This window comes from Scyliorhinus canicula, chromosome 22 (genome assembly GCF_902713615.1).
Source record: "Scyliorhinus canicula chromosome 22, sScyCan1.1, whole genome shotgun sequence".
In the NCBI taxonomy this organism is placed as follows: Eukaryota; Metazoa; Chordata; class Chondrichthyes; order Carcharhiniformes; family Scyliorhinidae; genus Scyliorhinus; species Scyliorhinus canicula.
In genome coordinates, this window is record NC_052167.1 from 29,968,813 (window position 1) to 29,985,760 (window position 16,948).

The 16,948-nt window shown below is 48.8% G+C and overlaps 1 protein-coding gene across 1 annotated transcript in view; it reads left to right on the forward strand.

Annotated features, from left to right (window-relative positions):
* The window catches only part of bms1 (BMS1 ribosome biogenesis factor), a 122,426-nt gene that overhangs the window by 59,684 nt on the left and 45,794 nt on the right, over positions 1 to 16,948 (forward strand). Inside the window, exons 10-14 of the mRNA XM_038782908.1 lie at positions 845 to 1,482; positions 2,252 to 2,347; positions 4,550 to 4,701; positions 5,570 to 5,651; positions 15,475 to 15,557. Coding sequence (XP_038638836.1) covers positions 845 to 1,482; positions 2,252 to 2,347; positions 4,550 to 4,701; positions 5,570 to 5,651; positions 15,475 to 15,557 — 1,051 coding nt within the window. The remainder of the gene's footprint in view (positions 1 to 844; positions 1,483 to 2,251; positions 2,348 to 4,549; positions 4,702 to 5,569; positions 5,652 to 15,474; positions 15,558 to 16,948) is intronic.

The following is a 16,948-nucleotide window of genomic DNA, read 5'->3' on the forward strand; positions in this document are numbered from 1 at the left end:
CCTCTGTCACCTATAACTTGAGTTGAACTAACGCTGTTCACCATCACGCCTGCCCTTGGTGACCAGTCCGACGACACTCCTTGCTTTTAAAATTCTCATCCCCGTTTGCCAATCTCGCTGTGGCCTCGTCACTCGTTATCTCTGTAATGTCTTCCAACCCTTCAAGATCTCTGCACTCCCACCATAATGGCATCTTGAGCATCTTCTTTATCTACCCTGTCATGCTCTGTAAGAATTTTGTACATTTCAATTCGGTCGCCCCTCGTTTTTCAAAACACAAGCAATACAGACCCAGTCTCCCCAATCTCTCCTCTCAGTCACCCAAGGCCAGAATTGAACCTGGATCCCTGGCGCTGTGAGGCAGCAGTGCTGCTAAGTTGAATAAAATCAATGTGAAGAGTTTCCATTCAACAACCTGCTCTGAAAACTTTGTTTACGGTTTTGAAAGTTGGGATACGTTCCACCACAGCAGTTCAGGCAGTCTGGACCATTCTAAAACAATCAACAATATTTCAAATCAAATCCCCCAAAAGATTATTCTATTTAAAAGAAAAACAATTTGCCCAATCTTATGTTAATGGGTCTTTTGAAAGATTCCGGGATCTGAATGCGCATCTTTGCCAAAAACTAATCAGTTCTTCCTTAGGCCATGAATTCCTTTGAAACCCACCCACTAGTTTTTGAGAGATATTGTTTATGGACAAACATACTGACAAAAATTTACCTTTACTCATCTTCAGTGACAGAGGTAACAGTACGTTTGTTCCTGGAACAGGGTTAAATACGAAGCTAGATGTTCTGTATAATAAAAGATTAAAACTCTTAATTTCTGCCCCTAAAACAGATACAGAATGCCTCAAGAGGAAAAACTATTTGACCCAGAGAGTGGGCGGGTCCGTCGCAAAGCGGTCTTTAATGCCGATGGTGATGATGAAGAAATGACTGAAAATGAGGAAGAAGAAGATGACACTGCGAGTGAGGATGAGGCCGAAAGTGAAGAAGAGGCTGATAGTCAAAGCGAAGTTGACGGTGGAAGAGAAATGTCTCCCCGGCCGCTTAAAGTCTTGAAGCTGGAGGAGAAAGAGGCAGAGGTTGCCATTGAAAGACCCGCCTTTGCAGATGCCGATGATGACCTGGAAATGGATTCGGAGGCAGAGCTGACTGACGAGGAGGATAATGAGTCAGGTGATGAGGAACAGGACCTGACTCATGATTCTGAAAAAGCTTTTGTGCTCTCTCGTGATAAAACATCGAAGGAGGAATCAAGGCTAAAAACATATTTGCAAAGACCTATGGTTGGCGAGCAGAAAGAGGAGCAGCCAACCTTAAACTCGGAGGTGGATTCTGCTGACGATGATTCCGCAGTGGATCTGAATAGTCCTGGTATCTCAGACAGCAAGGCGCCAAACCCAGAAAGCAGTGACACTGAAGAACAAAAAGACGATTATAAAGAAAAGATCAGCTCGAGCTTGGAAACCACAGGTCAGTCAAGTTGTTTCGAGACCTATTTGGACGAGATGTTGCTTTGGTCGTGATCTATTGCACCTTGAACAATAAAACAAGCAAAGCTCGCTGTTTTTGACACTGAATCCTTTAACCCTTTAATCCTTTAAGCCATTAACCCTCCCACACTCGCTGAGCCGTGTTAGATCCATCAGACTGAATTTCATATCTGTGTCTTTAGATTGTCTCATATCTGTGTCTTCAGTTCCCCCTCTTATCCCCTCTGTCTCACCTTCTATCTTGAAGGTCCGAACAACCTAAATCAAGTTTTTGGTCGTCTGCCCTGCTATCTTAATTTTTGGCTCAGTGTCATATTTTGCTTCATGAAGCATCATTAATACCATGGAGACAACATAAACACTCGTGGTGGCTCTTGGTGACACTTTGGGCATTTGTTACTGTGACAGCAAAATGTTTCCTCTTCCCCTATATAATAATCTCATTTCATAAACAGTGCAGAAGGGGGCTAATCGGCCCATCGTGTCTGCACCGAAACTCTGAAAGAATATTCCACCCAAGCTCACTTACCCACCCGATCCCAATAATCCCTTCACCTAACCTGTACATCTTTCAATTTATCATGGCCAATCCACCTAACCTGTACATCTTTGGACTGTGGGAGGAAACCGGAGCACCCGGTTTATTATTGTCCCCTTTTATCCTCCTGTGTATTTCCAGCATTTTCAGTTTTCCAGAGGCTCTGCTGTTTTGATTTTGTGTTAATACATTTGCTTTCTGATTTCTGAAGGCGGTTTGAAGTGGAAAGACGGACTCGCTCAGCGGGCAGCTGATGTCTTCAAGCAGCAGTCGGCTCTGAACCTCCAGAAACTGGTCTACGGAGCAGGTACAGGTGCGCAGGGTGTGATCAACTGGTTTGAACAGTAACAATCCACGGCATCGTAGTGACAGTGGCAAATATTGGATCCAAAGTTATCTTGGTGGTAGGGGGCAAAGGCTAATGTTTGGCTGCTTTTGTGACTTGAAGGCTGGTTCACGTAGGATTCTGCAAGTCCTTTGCTTTTGATGTACATCAATAATTTACACTTAAAAGGAGGGGGCATGGTTAAGAGGTTTGTAGGTGATACCAAATTGGCCGTGTGTTGATGGTGAAGATGAATGCAGAGCATCAATGGACAGGTTAAGTGGGCAGAAAAAGTGGCAAATGGAATTTAATCTGGATTAAGCAATGCATCTGGGGTGGATGAGAAGCCTCGGGACTTCACAGCAAGTGGTAGGATACTGGAAGTGTAAAGGAAGAGAGGGACCTTGGGGTGCGTGTTCACAGATCCACGAGAGCAGCAGTGCAGAGGCTGGTTAAGGCATATAGGATATTTTAAATAATAATAAACTCCTAGTCGCCACATTCCGGCGCCTGTTCAGGTACATAGAACAGTACAGCACAGAACAGGCCCTTCGGCCCTCGATGTTGTGCCAAGCAATGATCACCCTACTCAAACCCATGTATCCACCCTATACCCGTAACCCAACAACCCCCCCTTAACCTTATTTTTTAGGACACTACGGGCAATTATCACGGCCAATCCACCTAACCCGCACATCTTTGGACTGTGGGAGGAAACCGGAGCACCCGGAGGAAACCCACGCAGACACGGGGAGAACGTGCAGACTCTATAGAGACAGTGACTCGAGCCGGGAATTGAACCTAGGACCCTGAAGCTGTGAAGCAACTGTGCTAATCACTGCTACTGTGATGATAAAGCTAATTGGCTCTTTCCTCTATTTCCTTCAATTTTTAACTATCAAATATTTACCCAGTTCCTCTCTGGAAGCTGTGATTGAATTTGTATCCACCATCCTATCCGGCAGCGCATTCCAAATCCTAATCGCATTTTACATGAAACGTATCCTTCTCATAGCTCTTCTTTTTCCAGGCACCTTAATTCTGTGCCCTTTGCTTATCAATCCTTCGGCCATTTTAAAAAAAAAACGTGTCTCTTTGTTCACCCTGTTTAAATCCTTCATGATTTTAAATGTCTCCCGCTAATATTCTCTGCTCTCAAAGTAAGAACTCCAGATTTTCTAATCTCTCATTTTGTTTCAAACAAATGGAGGGATTGAGCCGTTTACAGTCGTCAGTAACCGCAGAGGGTTTAGCACACTTAACACCCTTCCTCGGTCCACTTTCTGTTCTCTCTGACGGAATTGTCCTCCGGGGAGGACAATTGCCTGTGGCGGAGTCGAGCCCTTGGCTGTAGCACAAACTTCATTTCACACAGGGCCCTTGGAGTGAATCATTCCGAGGCTCTAGCTTGAGACTATTTTGGCGCATTTCCCAGAGAGTGGGGTGGAGGCGCATACAATCCGGGCTTTCAGAAGGAATTGGATCACCCAGAGAGAGAAAGTATGCAGGGTCCCGGGGGAAAGGCTGATAATGTGACTGGCTGAATTCTTGCCAAATAGGTTCCTGTTGTGTTTAACCTGTCTGTGATCCCAAGTAAAAGGTGTGGGCATCAACCCCACAGCTGCTGGACAGGGATTGTATGGATTATGGAACCAAGGTGAGTGGAGTTTAGAAACTGAACCACAATAGAACATAGAACAGTACAGCACAGAACAGGCCCTTCGGCCCTCAATGTTGTGCCGAGCCATGATCACCCTACTCAAACCCACGTATCCACCCTATACCCGTAACCCAACAACCCCCCCCCCCCCAACCTTACTTTTATTAGGACACTACGGGCAATTTAGCATGGCCAATCCACCTAACCCGCACATCTGGACTGTGGGAGGAAACCGGAGCACCCGGAGGAAACCCACGCACACGGGGAGGACGTGCAGACTCCACACAGACAGTGACCCAGCCGGGAATCGAACCTGGGATCCTGGAGCTGTGAAGCATTTATGCTAACCACCATGCTACCCTGCTGCCCCTGAATGCGTGTCAGGATAGACTTGTGAGACTAAACAGCTTCCTCCTGGCCCCATGTATCATTAATCTGCCGGGGACGATGTTGACGCGCAGGCGACTGAGGGGCGCTGTCCATGGAAGTGAAATAAAACAACCTTTTTTGTATCTTAATTTTAGTCCGTGAAGAAAAGGATGAGGATGAGGAAGGTGATACATTGGGAGGAATCTTCCACGTAAGCAGACCTGACAAAGAATCCAAAAAGAAGGGAAATGGTCTGGATTCCTCAGTATTTCCTGTGAAAAACCCTCACAACTGGGACCTGGAAGAGGTGAGGCCGCTGTGTTAATAAAATCATTCACTGTGGATGTTGGAAATAAAAATAACGTGCTGGAAAAGCACAGGACTGACAGCACAGAAACAGGGTTAATGTTTCAGTGCTATATTAGACTTGAAATGATAACTTTTTAAAAATGTGTCAATGATATGTGGGTATCGCTGGCTAGGCCAGCATTTATTTCCAAGTCAGGGTGGTGAGTGACTTGGAGGGGAACCTCCAGGTGGTGGGGTTCCCAGGTATCTGCTGCTCTTGTCCTTCTAGGTGGTCGTGGGTTTGGAAGGTGCTGCCTAAGGAATCTTGGGAAGTTACTGCAGTGTATCGTGTAGATGGTACACACGGCTGCCACTGTGCATCGGCGGTGATGGAGGGAGTGAATGTTTGTGAAAGGGGTGCCAGTCAAATGGGGCTGCTTTGTCCTGGATGGTGTGGAGATTATTGATGTGGTTGGAGCTGTACCCTTCATGCAAATGGAGAGCATTCCATCACGCTCCGGACTTGTGCCTTTCAATGGCAGATGGACTTTGGGGTGTCTAACTCGTTCCCTTCAGTGAACAAAAAGCTTTTGTTTACTGCTATTAGATTTATTTTTTTCCGACTATGATAGATATTTTTACTGTGGGGAAAAATCAACCCAATCCAAAAATGCAACATGAACCAACAGTTTCATAGTGCCATAGCACAGTGGGAGACCTTTAGGCCCGTTGCACCTGTGCTAGCCCATTTGAAAGGCCTATCCAATGACACCCACTCTTACTGTAGAGCCCTGGAAGGAGCTGATATATCACCAGTTCAAAGTGAGGAGAAAATGCACCTTTAAGGGAGAATGGTTTGTGCTCAAATGTTTATTCTCTCTACACAGGCAATGAACAGTGTCCGAGATTGTTTTGTGACTGGAAAATGGGAGTCAGATAAGGATGCGACCACTCTGCTTGGAGAAGACGGTATGTGGAAGATGTAGTGAGACCGTCGCATTCTTTATTACTGAGCAACACCCAGAAATACAATTACAGACACCACCCTCCAAACTTGGTTGATATCCACGAGGATGTTGAACCAGAAAATTATTGTGCTGATCACCTGAGGCAACAAAATAATTGGCAAAACTCACCCCACAGGGAGAGCTTTGCACGCCAATGATTTACGGGGAATGGTTTCGGTGGTCTCGGCTGAAGTTTGGAGTTCAGAACTCCTGAGATTCTCGAGCAGTCTAAACCGATTGGAAGTGAGCAAATGTAAGACTAAAATTCGAACAAGAAGGGAGAGAGAAAACTGGGAACTAAAGGCTGTTAACCTGACATCAGTCGTTCAAACATGCACTAAAGGGCTGAACTCCAGAGGTGAGAGTGACTGCCCTTGACGTCAAGGCAGCATTTCACCGAGTTTGGCATCAAGGAAGCTGAGCTAAACTGGAGTCAATAGGAATCAGGGGGGAAACTCTCCTCTGGTTAGTCACACTTGGCACAAAGGGAGATGGTTGTGGTGGTTGGAGCTCAATCATCTCAGCTCCAGGACATCACTGCACAGGTTCTTCAGGCTGGTGTCCTCGGCCCAACCATCTTACATAGAAAATAGAAGCAGGGGGAGGCCATTCAGCCCTTTGAGCCTGCTCCGCCATTCATTATGAACATGGCTGGTCATCATGCTGAATATCTTGATCCCAACTTCTCCCTCCCACCGCCCCCATATCCCTCGATCCCTTTGGTTCCAAGAGCAATATCTAATTCCTTCTTGAAATCACACAACGTTTCGGCCTCAACTACTTTCTGTGATAGTGAATTCCACAGAATACCATCTCTTCAACCACGTATTCATCCGATACATCCTATTATTTCTACTCTGATTAGCACGAGGCACTGGTAGTAATCCTGAGATCACTCCCTTTAAGGTCCGACGTTTCAACTTCCTAACTCCCGATATTCTGCTTTCAGAACCTCATCCCTTTTTTTACCCATGTCATTGGTAACGATGGGCAGCACGACCACTGGCTGTTCACCCTCCTCCTCCAGAATGTCCTGTAACCATTCTGACATCCTTGATCCTATACCAGGGAGGCAACCTACCATCCTGGAGTCTCGTTTGCAGCCACAGAAATGCCTGTCTATTCCCCTTACAATTGAATCCCCTATAACTCTTGCATTCTCACACTTTTTACCTCTCCCCTCTGCAGCAGAACCAACCGTGGTGCAACGAGTTTGGCTGTTGCTGCTTTCCCCTGAGAGGCCGTTCCCCTCAACAGTATCCAAAACGGTATATCTGTTCTGCAGGGGAATGGCCACAGGACATTCCTGCACTGCCTACCTAGCTCTCTTTCTCTGCCTGAGACTGCGGTGTCACCACCTCTCTATACGTGCTATCCACGACACACTCCGCGTCGCGGATGCTCCACAGTGTCTCTAGCCGCCGCTCCAGCTCTGAATCCTAGGCTTCCAGGAGCTGTAGCTGGAGACACTTCCGGGGCACTCAAAATGTTCCTGGTCTCCCACGTGGTGCAGGAGGAGCAAACCAAGGCTTTCTGCTTTCCTGCCATGACTTGCCCTTTTCAATAAAGCTTTGGAAGATGCTTGATATTAGATTAAATCCAATTCTTTATGTCCATTCCTTGCTTGTCCTCGTTACTACCAATTATCACCCTTACAGATTATAAACCACAAAACTTTTTTTCAAACTATAAATTGATGAAAGTTGCAAAGATTTATCAATGCGGCTTACCAATCTCTCCCTTGGAGCAGGGCAAGATCACTCCCTGAAGATTTAAAAGTTATAAAGCAAGGAGAAAAGGCAAAGGGCACCTTTCTTCACACACAGAGTGACGAGCCTGTGGAATTCATTTCCACAGCAAGTAGTTGATGCTAAAACATTGAATATATTCAAGAGGCGGCTGGATATAGCACGTGGGGCGAATGGGATCAAAGGCTATGGGGAGAAAGCAGGATTAGGCTATTGAGTTGGATGATCAGCCATGATCATGGTGAATGGCGGAGCAGGCTTGAAGGGCCGAATGGCTTCCTCCTGCTCCTATCTTCTGTGTATCGATGTATCTATGTACACCCCTTCCGGCTCTGCACCAAATTCCCAAGTTTAAAGCTGACTCTGGCTGTGGACCGACCTCGGTTGTGGTCTCCCCCCCCCCCCCCCCCCCCCCCCCCCACTGCTTGTGTCCGAAGCTCACTTCAGCTGTTTGATCAATGACCTCCCTTCCAACATGAGGTCAGAAGTGGGGATGTTCACTGATGACTGCACAATGTTCACCGTTTGCATCTCCTCAGATACTAAAGCAGGCCAAATGCAGCAATATGTGGTCAATATCCAGGCACGGACTGACAAGTAATATTCCTGCCACACAAGCGGCAGGCAATGGCAGCCTCACTGGATCTTTAACTGGCCATAAAGATGGTGAAGCCTCCTGTATCCAACAGGGCTTCCCTTCAGAGCAATGTCCCGGGATGGACTGTACCTGACCTGAGTCGGAATGTTGGGGAGGCTGGATGGAAAAACAATTCAGTTTTTAAAAAAAAGCTAGGAGCTGAGTGGGAATCTAACTTGGATTGCCGTTCTGAGGAAGTTCAGGACATAATGAGTCGGGGGCGATGTATCTTCCATTTTCTGGCATTAGAAAGCTGGGTGGGAATTTAAGCTGCGAGGAGGGGACACAGGCTGTACTGAGATAGCTTAACTGTTTTGTAATATAAATTCATGGGAAGTGGGCTAGGTCAGCCCATCCTTAATTACCCTTGAGGTAATGGTAAGCTGCCACAGTCCATGTGGTGTAGGTACATCCACAGTGCCGTTAGGGAGGGAGTTCCAGGATGTTGCCCCAGCGACAGTGAAGGAACGGCCGATATATTTCCCAGTCAGGGTGGTGAGGAGGGGAACCTCCAGGTGATGTTCCTATGCATCTGCTTCCCCTGTCCTGGGTGGTAATGATAGTGGGTTTGGGAGGTGCTGTGCCAGAAACCTTGATGAGTTACTGCAGTGCATCTTGGAGACGGTACACACGGCTGCAACTGTGTGGGTGGTGGACGGAGTGAATGTTTGTGGAAGGGGGAGCAATCAAACGAGGCTGCTTTGTCCTGGATGGTTTTAAGCTTCTTGTGTGTGAGAAGAAGGAGAACAAAGAAAAATTACAGCACAGGAACAGGCCCTTCGGCCCTCCAGGCCTGCGCCATTCCAGATCCTCTATCTAAAACTGTCACCTATTTTCCAAGGATCTGTATCCCTCTGCTACCCGCCCATTCATATATCTGTCTAGATACATCTTAAATGATGCTATCGTGCCCGCCTCTACCACCTTCGTCGGCAATGCGTTCCAGACACCCACCACCCTCTGCGTAAAGAACTTTCCACGTATATCTCCCTGTTGTTGGAGCTGCACTCCATTAAATTCCATTACACTCCTCACATACATAGAAACATAGAAAATAGAAGCAGGAGGAGGCCATTCGGCCCTTCAAGCCTGCTCAGCCATTCATTATGATCATGGCTGATCAATACCCTGATCCCGCCTTCCCCCCATATCTCTTGATACCTTTAACCCCAAGAGCGATATCTAACTTCTTGAAATGACAAAACATTTGGGCCTCAACTACTTTTGTGGTAGTGAATTCCACAGATTCACCAGTCTCTGGGCGAAGAAATTTCTCCTCGCCTCAGTCCTAAAAGGTTTGCCCCTTATCCTCAAACTATGATCCCTAGTTCAGGACTCCCCCACCATCGGGAACATTCTTTCTGAATCTACCCTGTCCAATCCTGTTAGAATTTTTAAGTTTCTATGCGATCCCCTCTCATTCTAAACTCCAATGAATATAATCCTAACCGACTTAGTCTCTCCTCATATGACAGTCCCGCCATCCCAGAATTTAGCCTGGTAAACCTTTGCTGCACTCCCTCAATAGCAACAACATCCTTCCTCAGATAAGGACACCAAAACTGCACACAATACTCCAGCTTTGGCCTCACCAATGCCCTATACAATTGCAGTAAAACATCCCTCTACCTGTACTCAAATCCTCTCGTTATGAAGGCCAACATACCATTTGCCTTCTTTACTGCCTGCTGTACCTGCGTGCTTACTTTCAGCGACTGATGCACGAGGACACCAAGGTCTCGCTGCATATTCGCCTCTCTCAATTTACACCCATTCAAATAATCTGCTTTTCTATTTTTGCTACCGAAGTGGATAACCGCACATTTATCCACATTATACTGTATCTGTCATGCATACGCCCACTCACTCAACCTGTCCAAATCCTGTTGAAGCATCTTTGCATCCTCCTCACAGCTCACCCTCCCACCCAACTTTGTATCATTTGCAAATTTGGAGATAATACATTTAGCTCCCTCGTCCAAATCATTGATATATAACGTGAACAGTTGGGATCCTAGCACAAATCCCTGTGGTACTCCACTAGTCATTGCCTGCCAATCAGAAAAATACATGTGCCTTGTAGATGGTGAACAGGATTTGGGGAGTCAGGAGGTGACTAACTCTCTGCAGGATTCCTAGTCTCTGACCTGCTTCCATCACATTCTCTTGCAGCGCGTTCCAGGCATCCACCACTCTGTGTGAAAAACCTTCCCCGCACATCTCCCTTCAACTTTCCCCCTCTCACCTTGACCCTGTGCCCCTGTGTAATTGACATTTCCACCCTTGGAAGAAGCCTCTGACTGTCCACCCTGTCTATGCCTCTCAAAATTTTGTAGACCTGTATCGGGTCTCCCCTCAGCCTCCGTCATTCCAGTGAAAATAATCCTAGCTTATTCAACCTCTCCTCATAATAATAATCTTTATTATTGTGACAAGTAGGCTTACATTAACACTGCAATGAACAAGGCCAGCAGTGCGGGTTCAATTCCCATACCAGCTTACCCAAACAGGCACAGAATGTGGCGGCTAGGGGCTTTTCGCGTAACTTCATACTTGTGACAATAAAAGGTTATTATTAGGAAGTTACTGTGAAAAGCCCCTAGTCACCACATTCCGGCGCCTGTTCGGGTACACGGAGGGAGAATTCAGAATGTCCAATTCACCTAACAAGCGCGTCTTTCGGGACTTGTGGGAGGAAACTGGAGCTCCCAGAGGAAACCACCCAGACACACGGAGAACGTGCAGACTCTGCACAGTGACCCAAGACGGGAATCAAACCCAGATCCGTGGCGCTATGAAGCAACAGTGTTACCGTGTTGCCAACACGCTCGAGACCAGGCAACATCCTGGTGAACCTTCTTTACACTCTCTCCAAAGCTTCCACGTCCTTCTGATAATGTGGTGACCAGAACTGCACGCAATACTCCAAATGCGGCCTAACCAAGGCTTTATACAGCTGCAACATGACGTCCTACCTCCTGTACTCAATACCCCGGCTGATAAAAGCAAGTGTGCCTTCTACCTTATTAATCACCTTGGCCACCTGTGTTGCCACTTTTAGGGAACTGTGGACCTGCACGTCCAGATCCCTCTGTATGTTAATGTTCTTAAGAATTCTGCCATTTACAGTATAATTCATACCTAGATTTGATCCTCCAAAATGCATCACCTATGATGAGAGATTTGGCAAATTTTCTGGAGTTTAGAGGAGTGAGGGGCAAATTCTCAGAGAGCCGGACAGGGTAGATTGAGGGCCGGACAGGGTAGATTGAGGGCCGGACAGGGTAGATTCTCAGAGGGCCGGACAGGGTAGATTCTCAGAGGGCCGGACAGGGTAGATTGAGGGCAGGACAGGGTAGATTCTCAGAGGGCCGGACAGGGTAGATTGAGGGCCGGACAGGGTAGATTGAGGGCCGGACAGGGTAGATTCTCAGAGGGCCGGACAGGGTAGATTCTCAGAGGGCCGGACAGGGTAGATTGAGGGCAGGACAGGGTAGATTCTCAGAGGGCCGGACAGGGTAGATTGAGGGCCGGACAGGGTAGATTGAGGGCCGGACAGGGCAGATTCTCAGAGGGCCGGACAGGGCAGATTCTCAGAGGGCAGGACAGGGCAGATTCTCAGAGGGCCGGACAGGGCAGATTCTCAGAGGGCCGGACAGGGCAGATTCTCAGAGGGCCGGACAGGGCGGGTTCTCAGAGGGCCGGACAGGGCGGGTTCTCAGAGGGCCGGACAGGGCGGGTTCTCAGAGGGCCGGACAGGGCGGGTTCTCAGAGGGCCGGACAGGGCTGGTTCTCAGAGGGCCGGACAGGGTAGGTTCTCAGAGGGCCGGACAGGGCAGATTGAGGGCCGGACGGGGCAGATTGAGGGCCGGACGGGGCAGATTCTCAGAGGGCCGGACAGGGCAGATTCTCAGAGGGCCGGACAGGGCAGATTCTCAGAGGGCCGGACAGGTCAGATTCTCAGAGGGCCGGACAGGTCAGATTCTCAGAGGGCCGGACAGGGTAGATTGAGGGCCGGACAGGGCAGATTCTCAGAGGGCCGGACAGGGCAGATTCTCAGAGGGCAGGACAGGGCAGATTCTCAGAGGGCCGGACAGGGCAGATTCTCAGAGGGCCGGACAGGGCAGATTCTCAGAGGGCCGGACAGGGCGGGTTCTCAGAGGGCCGGACAGGGCGGGTTCTCAGAGGGCCGGACAGGGCTGGTTCTCAGAGGGCCGGACAGGGCTGGTTCTCAGAGGGCCGGACAGGGTAGGTTCTCAGAGGGCCGGACAGGGCAGATTGAGGGCCGGACGGGGCAGATTGAGGGCCGGACGGGGCAGATTCTCAGAGGGCCGGACAGGGCAGATTCTCAGAGGGCCGGACAGGGCAGATTCTCAGAGGGCCGGACAGGGCAGATTCTCAGAGGGCCGGACAGGTCAGATTCTCAGAGGGCCGGACAGGTCAGATTCTCAGAGGGCCGGACAGGTCAGATTCTCAGAGGGCCGGACAGGTCAGATTCTCAGAGGGCCGGACAGGTCAGATTCTCAGAGGGCCGGACAGGTCAGATTCTCAGAGGGCCGGACAGGGCAGATTCTCAGAGGGCCGGACAGGTCAGATTCTCAGAGGGCCGGACAGGTCAGATTCTCAGAGGGCCGGACAGGTCAGATTCTCAGAGGGCCGGACAGGTCAGATTCTCAGAGGGCCGGACAGGTCAGATTCTCAGAGGGCCGGACAGGTCAGATTCTCAGAGGGCCGGACAGGGCGGGTTCTCAGAGGGCCGGACAGGGCGGGTTCTCAGAGGGCCGGACAGGGCGGGTTCTCAGAGGGCCGGACAGGTCAGATTCTCAGAGGGCCGGACAGGTCAGATTCTCAGAGGCCGGACAGGTCAGATTCTCAGAGGGCCGGACAGGGCAGATTCTCAGAGGGCCGGACAGGGCAGATTCTCAGAGGGCCGGACAGGGCAGATTCTCAGAGAGCCGGTGTTGTAGTATCTTAAGGATTTGATCCAGTTTTATTTTAATTTACGGTTGCCGGTTGTTGGTGAGACATTGCTGAAACTCAGTAGAAAAGCACGTTTAAAACTTGTCAGGTGCAAATAAGAATTGTTTTATTGAAGTTCATTGGTTACAACTTGAAAATTATTTAAAAGGTAGTTTGTAGACAATTTGATTTTCTTCAAAGAATCACAGGAATTATCTTCTGAGGCAATAGCCCGAACACAACTTTAAAAGTCAAAGGCTGAAGTCAAAGTATGAAAATGAAATAGGAATACAGAACTCTTTTCTAATTCTCTCTCTCTCTCTCTCTTTCTGTCTTGTTCTCTTTGTCTCTCTGACTTGTCTGTCTTCTTGCCTTTCTGACTTGTCTGTTTTCTTGCCTCTAGTCTTCTGTCTCTCGTCTTCTGTCTCTAGTCTCTAGTCTCTGTCTCTAGTCTTAAAATGGTGGCCAAATTATCCATGGATATACTCTTTGATATCTGTCTTAAGCGATCCGATCACACCCCAATATAATCCTAATTGGTTTAAACTATATTCAAAACACATTTGATTTGATAACAAGCCGTCCATCATGACAATGTAACGCCACTTCTAATTGTTGCTTATTGGTATGTTTCTCATGGGATATTGTGCTTTATCAAAACCAGCAAAAACTGGTCTAATGCTGACCTACCTATTGCCACCATGGAGACCTCATGTTATCTCGTCTTGCTAGGCTAGGCATAATTCAGAACATACAACTCAAACTGTCTTTTATAAGATTGTTTCACTGAGAATGTTGGAATCAAATATATACATATATATTATATTTGAGTCGATGTTTTAACTGTCCATTTATTAAAAACAAGGCAATATAGTTCAAGATATTTTTTTTAGCTTGTATAATTTATGGGATATGATTCAACCTAATCTCGAGCTGCGTGAGAACCGCACAATCCTTCATCCTTATCCCTCGTTGCTATGGATTCCGCCCTTGCCCTTGGAAAAATGTGATGTTTTTATCAGTGGTTCTGTTTTTCCCAAACACATGTCTGAGTTTGGAAGTTGTATATTTCTTTCATTTTAAAACTGGGATTTAATATTTCTGTCTTAAACAGTCTTCTTACCTATATTAAGTGTATTTAAAATACCTGACTTCTACAGCCGGACAGGGCAGATTCTCAGAGGGCCGGACAGGGCAGATTCTCAGAGGGCCGGACAGGGCGGGTTCTCAGAGGGCCGGACAGGGCGGGTTCTCAGAGGGCCGGACAGGGCGGGTTCTCAGAGGGCCGGACAGGGCTGGTTCTCAGAGGGCCGGACAGGGCTGGTTCTCAGAGGGCCGGACAGGGCTGGTTCTCAGAGGGCCGGACAGGGCTGGTTCTCAGAGGGCCGGACAGGGCTGGTTCTCAGAGGGCCGGACAGGGTAGGTTCTCAGAGGGCCGGACAGGGTAGGTTCTCAGAGGGCCGGACAGGGCAGATTGAGGGCCGGACGGGGCAGATTGAGGGCCGGACGGGGCAGATTCTCAGAGGGCCGGACAGGGCAGATTCTCAGAGGGCCGGACAGGGCAGATTCTCAGAGGGCCGGACAGGGCAGATTCTCAGAGGGCCGGACAGGGCAGATTCTCAGAGGGCCGGACAGGGCAGGTTCTCAGAGGGCCGGACAGGGCAGATTCTCAGAGGGCCGGACAGGGCAGGTTCTCAGAGGGCCGGACAGGGCGGGTTCTCAGGGGGCTGGACAGGGTGGGTTCTCAGAGGGCCGGACAGGGTAGGTTCTCAGAGGGCCGGACAGGGCAGATTGAGGGCCGGACAGGGCAGATTGAGGGCCGGACAGGGCAGATTGAGGGCCGGACAGGGCAGATTGAGGGCCGGACAGGGCAGATTGAGGGCCGGACAGGGCAGATTGAGGGCCGGACAGGGCAGATCGAGGGCCGGACGGGGTAGATCGAGGGCCGGACAGGGCAGATTCTCAGAGGCCGGACAGGGCAGGTTCTCAGAGGGCCGGACAGGGCAGATTCTCAGAGGGCCGGACAGGGTAGATTCTCAGAGGCCGGACAGGGCAGGTTCTCAGAGGGCCGGACAGGGCAGGTTCTCAGAGGGCCGGACGGGGTAGGTTCTCAGAGGCTGCTTCCTCGGATTTATCTCGGGATCAGGGCTGATATTTCAGAACTGTGACGAGAAGAAATTTCTTCTCTCAAAGGGTCGTGAAATTTTGGAATTCTCAACCCCAAAGGGTTGTGGGTGCTCTTTCACTGAATATATTTATAGACGGGTAGACAGGTTTTGGGTCATCTGGGGAATAAATGGATCTGAGGCAGAAGATCAGATTTAATGGCCATGCAAGTTCGAGGGGCGATATAGTTTACCCCTCCTATTTCTTATGTCCTTTTGATCTTACAATTTATCCCGTGTCTCTTAATCGTTCACACTCGTTTTTTTTCCATCTAGATGAGGTGTATGGAGCATTTGAGGATCTGGAGACAGGAGAAATGCATACGGGGAAACCTGGGGAACTCAAACAAGACGGCGAGGTTTGTGTTGGAGAAAACCTTTCACCTCCAGAAAGATGATTGATGAATTAAAAATCACCTCATGCTTAAGATTTCTGTTTGGGAGATTCTGGCTGAAACATAAGCATCAGGATTCCTCCAGCTGGCTGGATGTACTCTGAGAGTCTGCGAGTTATTCACAAAGAAATGTCAACTGGCCATAATGCTTCATCAGATGATGGAACAAGGCACGGGCTGTTGAAGATAATCTAGAATTGTGCATTATGGGATAGTTGGGGCAGATTTAATTCGATCGATGTAGTGCATTTTGGGAAAAGAACATCAAATTGTAGCGCATAGAGTTATCGAGGTCTACTGCACACGAAAGGCCCTTTGGCCCATCTCATCTGCGCTGATCAAAAACAAATCCCTAACTATTCTAATCCCATTTTCCATCACATCGCCCATAGCCTTGTTTGCCCTGGGATCGCAAGTGCACATTTAAATACTTCTAAAATGATGTGAGGGTCTCTGCTTCCACCACCCTTTCAGGCAGCGACTTCCAGACTCCCACCACCCTCTGGGTGAAATTATAGACCATAAGACATAGAACATAGAACAGTACAGCACAGAACAGGCCCTTCGGCCCTCGATGTTGTGCCGAGCAATGATCACCCCACTTAAACCCACATACCCCAACAATCCCCCCATTAACCTTTACACTACGGGCAATTTTAGCATGGCCAATCCACCTAACCCGCACATCTTTGGACTGTGGGAGGAAACCGGAGCACCCGGAGGAAACCCACGCACACACGGGGAGGACGTGCAGACTCCACACAGACAGTGACCCAGCCGGGAATCGAACCTGGGACCCTGGAGCTGTGAAGCATTGATGCTAACCACCATGCTACCGTGAGGCCCCAAAGGACCCACATAGGAGCAGAATTAGGCCACTCAGCCCATCGAGTCTGCTCCGCCATTCAGTCATGGCTGATATTTTTCTCATCCCCATTCTCCTGCCTTCTCCCCATAACCCCATAATACTGATAGAAATGAGGCTATGACAGGTGAGGACCTTGAGAGGATTGTTATCACTAAGGAGGGAGTGATGGGCAAGCTAATGGGGCTAAAGGTAGACAAGTCTCCTGGCCCTGATGGAATGCATCCCAGAGTGCTAAAAGAGATGGCTAGGGAAATTGCAGATGCACTAGTGATAATTTACCGAAATTCACTAGACTCTGGGGTGGTCCCGGTGGATTGGAAATTAGCAAACGTGACGCCACTGTTTAAAAAAGGAGGTAGGCAGAAAGCAGGAAATTATAGGCCAGTGAGCTTAACTTCGGTAGTAGGGAAGATGCTGGAATCTATCATCAAGGAAGAAATAGCGAGGCATCTGGATAGAAATTGTCCCATTGGGCAGACGCAGCATG